Below are 10967 nucleotides of genomic sequence, written 5' to 3' on the forward strand. Positions count from 1 at the left end.
TACGTGTCGTTTGTGTTCATTGTTCCACAGATGGTTTTTTTTTTTTTTGCGTTTAAATCTCAGCAAAATCTCACAATGGTATGATATGTTCATAAGAGAAACCCACGACAGCTTTTATTGCATCTCCTTATTTTTATGCCAGTTCTGAGATTTGATATTCACTTATCGACCATCCATGCAAGGTTGGCACTCTACTACTTGAGCTACACCTCTGCTTCCCACTTCTGCTGGTTGATTGGATATGAGTCTTAAGAACTTCTCTGCTGTTCCTCTTGAAAACCAGTTATTCTCCGGAGTTATCTTACTTCGTGTATTTATGTCTTGTCAATTGGTATTAGCCTTCTTGATAAATCCAGTTTTTTAAAAGAATAGAGGGGCTGGGAGTTTGGCTTAGTGGTAGAGTGTTTGCCTAGCATGCACGAAGACCAAGGTTCGATTCCTTGGTACCACAGACCTAGAAAAAAAGCCGGAAGTGGTGCTGAGGCTGAAGTGGTAGAGTTCTAACCTTGAGAAAAATCCAAGGATAGTACTAAGGCCCTGAGCTTAATCCCAGGACTGGCAAAAAAAAAAAAAATAAGCACTGGAGAAGATGATTGGTTGGCACATGTTGTAAATGTGTATGGAAGGGTAACAATGCAATTCTGCCTATCTCCTAATAACTACAGTAAGCTAATAAAATGTTTAAACGATAAAAAAAAAGAACTCCCCTGCCCGGGATGACTGAACCACAGCCCTCAGATCTCAGCCTCCTAAGTAGCTTGAATATAACAAATGTGAGCCAATGGTACCCAATCAAGCCTTTTAAATGGATCAGGTTTGTCTAGTCTTTCTTTTACTTTTTTTGCCCAAATTTAATCAGTGTTACTGCATTCATAAATCATGAGTCAACAACTTTAATCTTGGCTTGTATTTTAGTAGTGTATCTTTTAATCTAATGCAAATATTTGATTAAGCAGAAGGCTTCTGAGGTAAAGATTTGATCAAGTCGTGCTTTTATTTTTCATTATCAGAGGCACTAAAGCTGTATTAATTTCATAAGTTGTTACAATCACTGTAATATTATGAAAAATGTCTTATCACTTGTGGAATCATGGCTTAAGCTAAATGAAAAGGCTTAAATTAGGAAATCAGGATTCTTTTATATACGTGTCTGTTTAGCTTGATGCATTAACTATGTTGATAATGCCTAACAAGTGGTGAGAACACTTTTTTAGCTTCTAATATGAAAAATAAATTTCCTTCATAGAAACGTGAAATTGTCTGGGTGCCAGTGGATCATGGTTATAACTCTAGCTACTCAGGAGACTGAGATTTGAGAATTGAGGTTCAAAACCAGCCTGGGCAGAAAAATCCAATAAACCAGCTAGAAGCTAGAAGCAGAGGTGAGGCTCAAGAGGTTAAGTACCAGCCCTGAGTGAAAAGGCCAAGCAAGAACACAAGACCCTGAGAGTTCAAACCCCAGAACTGAAACAAAAACAATTAATTAATTAATTAATTAATTAAAAAGCAATCAAGGGGCCAGGAGTTTGGCCTAGTGGTAGAGTGCTTGCCTAGCATGCACGAAGACCTGGGTTCGATTCCTTGGTACCACATACTAGAAAAAGCCAGATGTGGTGCTGTGGTTCAAGTGGTAGAGCACTAGCCTTAGGAAAGCCCAAGAACAGTGCTCAGGCCCTGAGTTCAAAGCCCAGGACTGGCCCCCCAAAAAAGCAATCAAGATTAACTACTTAGTGGAGTGGCTCAGACTCATATATATATATATGATAAATTCATATGAGCATAGGAATTAGTATAGGTTAGTATGGGTTTTGTTTTTTGTTTTTGCCAGTCCTGGGCTTGAGCTCAGGGCCTGAGCACTGTCCTTGGACTTTCTCAAGGCTAGAGCTCTACCATTTGAGCCTCAGCACCACTTCCAGCTTTTTTCTATGTATGTGATACTGAAGAAGTGAACATGGGTCTCCGTGCATGCTAGGCAAACACTCTACCACGAGGCCAAACTCCCAGCCTCCCATCTTGGTAAAAATTTTTAAAGTTAAGTAAAAAATCAATATGAAGTGACAATTTACTTTTGCTTCAATGTGAGTACTTCTGATTGCTCTGAAAAATTGCAATAGAAAGTTTCCAACTTAAAAATGTCTTCTGTTTAAAGCAATACCTTCTTCGAAGTCAAATCAATATCCAACCAGGTGTGGAAGTTCCAAAGATATCAGCTGATCATGACATTTCACGACAGGCCTGTCCTGCCCCCACCCATGATCATTCTGAGCCACATCTACATCATCGTTATGCGTCTTAGTGGCCGATGCAGGAAGAAAAGAGAGGGGGACCAAGAGGAACAGGATCGTGGCTTGAGTATGTGTCCAACTCTTCATTTTTACCTTGAGATAACTTCATAGAAGGGTTCTGGTTGGATACGTGCAGAGAAAACGCACCCCACACTGACCTATGTGAAAAGCCACAGTCCTTCCAACTGCTGTGCTTTTTCTGTAGATTTTATTCTAGTTTGGTGCATTTATTTGGTACCATTTCTGAAAGCCAGCTCCTGAAGACCAGAAATTGAGGTCTTGAAAATCATCTCTTCTATCCAGGCATAGGTAGCACCTATAATCCTAACTACTCAGGAGACAGAGATCTGAGGACTGTAGTTCAAAGCCAACCCAGGAAGAAATGTCCATAAGACTGTTATCTCCAATTAATAACCAAAAAGCTGGAAGTACAGGTGTGGCTCAAGTGGTAGAGTGCCAGCGTTGAGTGAAAACGCTCAGGGATAGTGCCCAAGTCCTGAGTTCAAGCCCCAGGACCAGAAAAAAAAGGGAAGAAGAAGAAGAAAGAAATTTCTTCTGTATACAGCTCTATGCATATCCACTGTTCCTTTGAAAATGTTTTATTGCTGCTCAACATGAGAGAATGTTATAGAGTTGACTCTGTTCATGAAATACTTGGGAAAGGTTTTTCCAGAAAATACTACTCTGTCGATAGATCTATTTTTTTTTATTAGAAGGGAAGCCATTTTGCTGCATTATAAAGATGGTTGCCACAGGGGATGATAACTAAGTGGCCGTCAGGGGACTGCCTCTTCCCCCCATTCCATGTAGTAAGGAGCTGGGTTACAGTAGAGGTTGTGAAACTCCCAGTGATTCTTCTCCCAGCTGCCTGTCTCATCATGAGACCCACATCTCTCCCTTTACCCAGAGCTGTTCCTCAGTGATGACGAGCTGAAGAAACTGCACGAGTTCGAGGAGCAATGCGTGCAGGAGCACTTCCGAGAGAAGGAGGATGAACAGCAGTCCTCCAGCAATGAGCGTATCCGGCTCACCAGTGAGAGGTAGGCCCCGCCCAGCCCATTAGGCCCAAGGGTTTGCAGACTCTTGGCCCCCTGGTTTAATGGGAGAGGCCAAAGTTCTTCTCAATATTCATTCTGTGACTTCACTCAACCTTCACATGTTAGTGAACACACAAAAGTTCATAGGACAGGATTGTATTTAGCATCTAGAAGTGATGGATGACATTTATTGCAAATATTAGGGCAAAATCAAACCAAACCTAGACAGATTTGGGCCACCTTCAATTCTTCTCAAGTAGCGGTTCATAGAACTGTGTTTACTGTAAAGTTCTGTGTTCATGGAAGGAACAATGAGCCAGAGGAAGACATCTTTTCTCTCTGCTCTTGAAAGACACGACTAAAGCAGACACCAGAATCTGATATATAGGTGTGTGCGCGTGTGTGTGTGTGTGTGTGTGTGTGTGTGTGTGTGTAATTGTGTACAACAGGATATGGGCAAATACAAACATAGTAGAACTTGAAAACGAGATTTCCAATCAGGAGCCCTCACAATTGTGATAGGATTTACTTCAAGTCTTTGTCACACATCCAGACCACTGACGCCATGCCATACCACAGGCTAAAAGACGGACTGATGCTAAGTCCTCTCCCTCCTCATCACAGACATTTTCCAAACTCTCAACCAGCCAAAGCCGTGGGTTACCTGCATCCCTTGGGCCCTTCATTAAGTGAACTTTAAAAATTATCTTTAAGTACTGTACAAAGGGGTTTCACTTCCACCAATTAATTTATAAGTAGAATGCATCTTGATCAATGTCATCCCTTCCATCATTCTCCCCATCTTTCCCCGCCCATAAAGAACATTTTCAATAAAATTTTGAAACACTTAATTACTAACAGTAATTGCCAAGCTTTTAAAACATTTTTTAAAAAAAGTATTACTGTATCAGATACTCCACGTAAATAATCCAAAATGTCCACTTTTTAGTTAGACATTATCTTGAATTTAATCATAGCTACTTATTTACAATGGAAATTGGATTTTTGTTTTGTTCTGCTCTGCCTCTCCCCACCGTCCTTTCCTCTAGCATTGTTTGGATTTTTACCATTCTTGGACCAAGGCTCCAAGAATGTGGTTATCAGGTCACTACCAAATAGCATTTTTCTCTTGGGGCTCAGTGCATGCGTAATAGGAACGAAAGGGTACTGGGTAATAAAACATGCTACTTCCTGTTTCCCTTGGCTGCCATCTCCAAGAAGGATGGGAGCACATTCCTGCCCCTCTGTTTCCTTTTGTTGACCTGGTGTGGGAATGACACACAGGTGAACACTAGAGAAAAGGCAAGGTTATCCTGGCCAGCTCTGGAGCAAGGCTGGAGAGAAAAAGAGGGAGATTTCTTTATTTGTTTCTAACTAGGCATTTGCATTATCCATCTAACTATCTGTCTGTCTGTCTATATATCTATCTATCTATCATCTATTTAATTATTTATTTAGTGCTGCTAAGAGAGTTGGAACTCAGGGCTAGGCAAGCATTATTCCTGAGCTTTTTCTACTCAACAATGGAGCAAAATGGCTCAGCTTCTATTGAAAAAATTACATCTATTGGAAAAGTAGTATTTTCTGGAAAAATTTTCCATGTATTCTGTGAATAAAGTCAACCCTATAACATTCTCTCATTAAGAATGAATCAAGCCCAGGAGTTTGGCCTAGTGGGAGAGTGTTTGCCTAACATGTACAAAGACCCCAGTTCGATTCCTCAGTACCACATACATACAAAAAGTCAGAAGTGGTGCTGTGGCGCAAGTGGTAGGACTATAGCCTAGAGAAAGCCCAAGGACAGTGCTCAGGCTCTGAATTCAAGCCCCAGGACTGGCATACACACAAAAAAGAACACACCAAAAAGATGCAGTTATATAGTATATATAGTATTTTATATAATATATACATGATATATAAATCTGTATATATAATTATATGATATATAACATATATACATGTACATGCATATATCTATATGTGTGTGTATATATATATCAACTCTTCATGTCAGCATAAGGTTTGATCTCTGGGCATCCTCCCTATAATTATTACATTTAAAAGACAGTCCAATGTAAGGAAATATGTGGACATTTAAATAGCTACATGTAAATTTTAGAGTGGATTAGACAAGTTTATTATCCGTGGATCTGGAATAAAATTACAGGGTAGGAATAGGCTTAGAACTCAAGTACAGAATACCAGCAGATCTTGAAACATGGGTTTCTTCAAACATCAGGCTTTTTATATGAGCACTTAACTCTATTATTAAAGAAATGTTCCCATGTAATTTATGAGATGCCTTGCAAGTTCAGGGTGATTATTTCTCATAAAAAGATGACTGCACATAAACTTTAATAACTGGCTTAGTATAGAACCTCAAATGTTTAAGTCCTTTCCTTAGGAAAGATACCAAAGGATTTTACCATGAAAACAGGACTTTGGAATTTACATTCAATACATAATGCATAGTCCCCAAATGCTACACCATGCGGGGTAATCTCTTAGCAGTTATTGCTACAAGAGTTCAACATATTGTACATAAGTTCCACAGTGTTGTGTTACTTAAATGAAATGAAAAAGATTGTCTTTGAGTCCATTAATAAAGAATGAGCTTTTGTTAAACTTTAATATTTATGGGTATCACCTAAACATCAAATACCCTTAATAACAGATATGCCAAGACATAGAGAAGATTTGTGATGATAGCTTATTTCACACAGACAGTTTCTGGAGGACTTCCGTGTACATAATTCCAACTAAGTCTCACAATCCTGTCATGTGGCATGCATGACCATTTGGTTTTATAAGGGTTTCACAGTGATAGACACTTAACAAGTAGAAGCTGGAAGGACAATTTTATCCTCCATGAGAACGTAGGCACATCTCAAAGGAAACCACAAAGTTGGCAACGGATTAATAAGAACCAGTCTTGTTTTACTCTTTTCCCCCCTCAAAATCAAAAACAAAAGAAACAAAAGGACTTTGGAATATGTCATGTCATGATAAATTTAATACCATGATAGTCCTGGGGCTGGAACTCAGAGCTTTGGGCTCTCACTTAGCTTTTTTTGTTGTTGTTCAAGGCTGGAGTTCTACAACCTGAGCCACTTCTTGCTCACTGGAGTCAAGAGTTTCGTAGGCTTTCCTGCCTGGGCTGGCTTCAAACCGAGATCCTCAGATCTCAGCCTCCTGAGTAGCTGGGATTCTAGGCATGAGCCATCGGTGCCCAGCTCAAACTTTTTCAGTGAAAAACAAAATTAAAACACACATACCAGGTTTTGAAACAAATGGATACCCTGTTAACAAATAACCCAACAGGCTCTCTATATTAATCTCTAAAAAGGAGAAAAATCCAAAGGGAATAGGGAACACTACACGATTAATCATGCATGAATGAATTAATCACGCCAATTAATCCTGAGCAATTTTATGACTGCAGTAGGAATACACATGAAGCAGTTAAAAGTTCAGGGATAGTGCCCAGGCCCTGAGTTCAAGCCCTAGGACTGTATATATGTATACACACACACACACACACACACACACACACACACACGCTATGTAGAGAGTTCAGAGCAGCTCTTTTGTTCTTCTCCCCAAGTAGAAACAACTAAAATGCCCATCAACAGGTACCATAGTGCATCCAGGTTCAAAACGTATCTTGAGAAAGTCAGTTTTATTTACTTATTTGTTTATTATTTATTGTGCTGGGATTTACCTCAGGGTTTTTTAGAAATATGTCTAAGTAGCCAGCAATGCTATTAAATGAATTAGGTAATCTAGGGGGAAAATTGTAGAGAATTTTTAAAGATTTGTGATGAAATATGTTTACCAGTTATTTGTCCCCAACGTTTACAGAGCTGTATTATCTCTTACTGTAGTGTTTGTTAGATAATTTCAGAGTTAATGCTAGAAAGGCCATTTGGTTTAAATACAAAAGGAATCATAAGGTTAACGGATTTGAAGGGAGCAAGGAGCTATTTGATTTAGTTCAGAACAGCCAGGCTTCCTGAGAGGCAATCAGAAGTTCACACTGAATTTTTTTTCTATGAGATTGGCAACTCCTTTGTACAACCATTTAAAGATAATGGGATTTTAAAAAATTTTCAACAGTCAATGGTGGTTCATGCCTATAATCCTAGCTACTCAGGAGGCTGAGATCTGAGGATCATAGTTGCAAGTCAACCCAGGCAGGAAAGTCCATGCGACTTATCTCTAATTAAGCATCAAAAAGCCAGCAGTGGAGCTGTGACTCAAGTGGTAAAGACTAGCCTTGAGCACAAATGTTCAGGGATTGCGCCCAGGATCAGATCAGAATTCAACCCCCAGGACTAACACACACGAATGTTTTCTATATGTCTCTGAAAGGAGAGAGAATTCACAGAACCTATAGAGGAAAAAAAAGTATCTTAAAAAATGAAGCCAAAAGTTGGTATCCAAAAGTTTGGTCCTCCCTCATGGCAAATTTCTAGGAAACCAGACCCTTCCTGTTCTGATGATGTGGTTTCCTTAGAGGCACATAAATAGTTCTCTCCACCCCCACCCCCAAGAAAGGTATTAAGAATAGAAACTGGGACCCTGTATTGCATCACAGTGCAGCTGTCAGTGTGTGCGCCAGAAGGGATCCAGTAGCTAAAGCAACTCTGGGACAGTCCAGGGCATGTTTGCTGGAAAAAAGGCAGAGAGTGTGTGGAGCAAGCAGATGGAGCTGGACACTGGGCAGAGAATTAATGGGGTACAAAGAGGAGTGGCGGGCTCTGCCCAAATGTGAAGGCAGATTCTCCTGATACAGGCAAGAGGAAAGCAAACAAATGAGGAGTTGGGAGGGTATTTAGAGAGACTGGAAAGACCTAGTAAGAGTCTGTGATGTAAACCAAGGGACTTCAGAGACTATGTTTTTAAGAAAGGTGGGAGAAAACCAAACTAAAGCCTATGGTATCAGATATTTATCTTCATGTAGGTAGGACTGAATCTGCCCAACTAAAGGCCATGACTCCCACACCCATTCTGAGACAAATTCAACAGTTTTGTGTGTGTGTGTGTGTGTGTGTGTGTGTGTGTGTGTGTGTGAGAGAGAGAGAGAGAGAGAGAGAGAGAGAGAGAGAGAGAGAGAGAGAGAGAGAGAGAGAGAGAGATATCTGTGCTTGAACTCGGGGTTTTGCATTCCTCTTGGCTTTTTGCCCAAGGATAATACTCTATTTGAACCATACCTGTATGTCTAGCTTTTTAATGATTAATTAGAGATAAGAGTCTCCCAGACTTTTCTGTTCTAACTGGTTTTGAAGCTCTAGCCTCACATCTCAGCCTCCTGAGTAGCTGGGCATACAAGCAGGAACCACTAATGCTCAGCTTCAACTGCTACTTTTAGAAGGCAACCTTAAATCCTTACCATGCTTCCGTAACTTTTACTTAAAATTAAACTTCATGAACCTGTTGACAGAATCTGTCCTGGTACATCTAAACTATAAATCAAGATCTGATTCAGCAGATTGTAGTCCAGGCAATGTTATAGTTTTGTAAGTTGGCTGTCTGATTGTGTAATGCTTTAAAAGATTATCTAACATTAGACATTTATAATTTATCAAGATTTTCATCTTTGCATACAATTTGCATAATTGCATATTTCTGGTATTCTTCAGGCCATTAAATGACTTGTGAATCTGTAAGGCTCTCAGCAAAATGACTAGCATCTATATATATATATATACATAGATACAGATATGTATATGTGGACATGTATATATGTACATGTACATATGTATTTCTTGATGTTCTTCTTGGCTATTTGAGTAGTTATATAAAAAGATACATAAAACCCACCTAGGCACTGGTCACTCTTACCTGTAAATCCTAGTTTCTCAGGAGGCTGAGATCTAATGGTTGTGGTTCAAAGCCAGCCTAAGCCAGAAAGTCCATGAGATTCTTTTTTCCAATACATTACCCTCCCCCCCCAAAGAAAAGCCAAAAGCAGGGCTGTGGCTCAAGTGGAGAGAGCTATTACTGAGTAAAAACGATATTAGGGACGGCACTCACTCCCTGAGTTCAAGCTCCAGGACTGGGGGAAAGAACAAGAGGGAGCGAGAGTAAGAGAGAGCTAGAGTCCACAAACAGGCCCAACAAATTCCACCATTCTCAAAATCCTGAGAGATTATACGATTATCGTTTCATTTTTAATATTCAGTTCAACTTTTCTTTAAATTCACTAGAGTTGAAAATATGTCCATGAGGTTGGAAGAAATCAACGAAAGAGAAAATTTTATGAAAACGACACTACAGACCGTTGACCTTCGACTTTCTCAACTTGAAGAACTCTCTAGCAGGATGGTGAACGCTCTGGAAAATCTTGCAGGCATCGACAGGTCTGATCTGATCCAGTCGAGGTCCCGGGCTTCCTCTGAATGTGAGGCCACTTACCTCCTCCGCCAGGGTAGCATCAATAGCTCCGACTGCTACAGTCTGTATCGCTACCATTTGAATGGGGAAGAACTGTTGTTTGAAGACACCTCTGTCTCCGTGCCTCCAGGGACAGGCCTCAGGAAAAAGACTTGTTCCTTCCGGATGAAGGAAGATAAGGACCCTAAAGTCCATCTTGCTCCAGAAAGACAGACTAGCCTTCACTTGGTGTCAGACCCCAGTCCCCCAGAAACCCCATTTCACAGTCAACATAAAGTAGATGACAACACAATCACTTCAGAGCCCAAATTAGGACCAGACACCAGCGTTTCAACCCTAGACCATGAGAGGCACGCCAGTGCTCAACCACAGGAAATGATGCCCTCTGGTTTAAATGCAACAGATGTGATGTCTGGTCAGAAACCAGATTTTCCGAATACTCAGCTCACAGTGGAAACAACCAAGATAGAAGGCACTATTTCCTATCCATCAGAAGAAACCGGAATCACACGCTACTACCCAGATGACACGCTCAACACTTATAAGACAATGAAATCCAGAAGCTTTGTGTATTCCAAGGGAAGAAGACAGGTGGGTGGGTTTCACAACTGGGGTGCCGAGTACAGTTCAATCATGGATCAAGCCTGTGCCTCATCTGTTCAGCAATGGACGACAGAATGGAAATATGAAGTTCAGAAGATCACGCGTTCCCGTAGCACTGATATCCCTTGTAGGGTATCCGAGGCTGCGGTACAAGCTGAACAAGGAGAGCAATCCACAGATCTGGACGATGATCACTGCTATTCTCAAAGAGGCCCTCATATTTCTCCTGTAGCAATCCCTGCTGTGGACAGAACTGGAAAAGTACATTTACTGTCTGTGAAACCACACCAACCTTTGGGATTCCCATCGCCAAGGTCAAGAAGTTTCCACGGCCATCCAAGGACAGTCAAGGGCATTCAGGGGAAAATAGATAGATGTGGACATGCCAGCAGTGTGAGTAACTTAGTAGTCGTGTCTTCAGTTAGCACAGAAGAAAGGTAAAGCAAGAGAAAAGTTCCACCAAAACTCATTGCTAATTTGTATTCTTTGATTGGAAGGAAGGAAGGAAGGAAGGAAGGAAGGAAGGAAGGAAGGAAGGGAAGGAAGGACAAATGGGTACCATCTTAGTTATCTAAATACGATCAATTTCTGGAAATGCATTAATTAAAAGACATTGGAGCCAGGTACTGGTGGCCCGTGCCTATAA

General features: G+C 40.6%; 1 protein-coding gene across 1 annotated transcript in view; it reads left to right on the forward strand.

Moving 5' to 3' along the window:
• Positions 1 to 10842, forward strand: part of Trpm1 (transient receptor potential cation channel subfamily M member 1) — a 55896-nt gene extending 45054 nt beyond the window's left edge. The window contains 4 exon segments of the mRNA XM_090321442.1: positions 2150 to 2352; positions 3193 to 3325; positions 9532 to 10751; positions 10754 to 10842. Coding sequence (XP_090177568.1) covers positions 2150 to 2352; positions 3193 to 3325; positions 9532 to 10751; positions 10754 to 10797 — 1600 coding nt within the window. The 3' untranslated portion in view covers positions 10798 to 10842.
• The last annotated feature ends 125 nt before the right edge of the window (positions 10843 to 10967 follow it).

The sequence above is a fragment of the Megascapheus bottae genome, chromosome 30 (assembly GCF_031878675.1).
Source record: "Megascapheus bottae isolate mThoBot1 chromosome 30, mThoBot2.hap1, whole genome shotgun sequence".
Classification (NCBI taxonomy): Eukaryota; Metazoa; Chordata; class Mammalia; order Rodentia; family Geomyidae; genus Megascapheus; species Megascapheus bottae.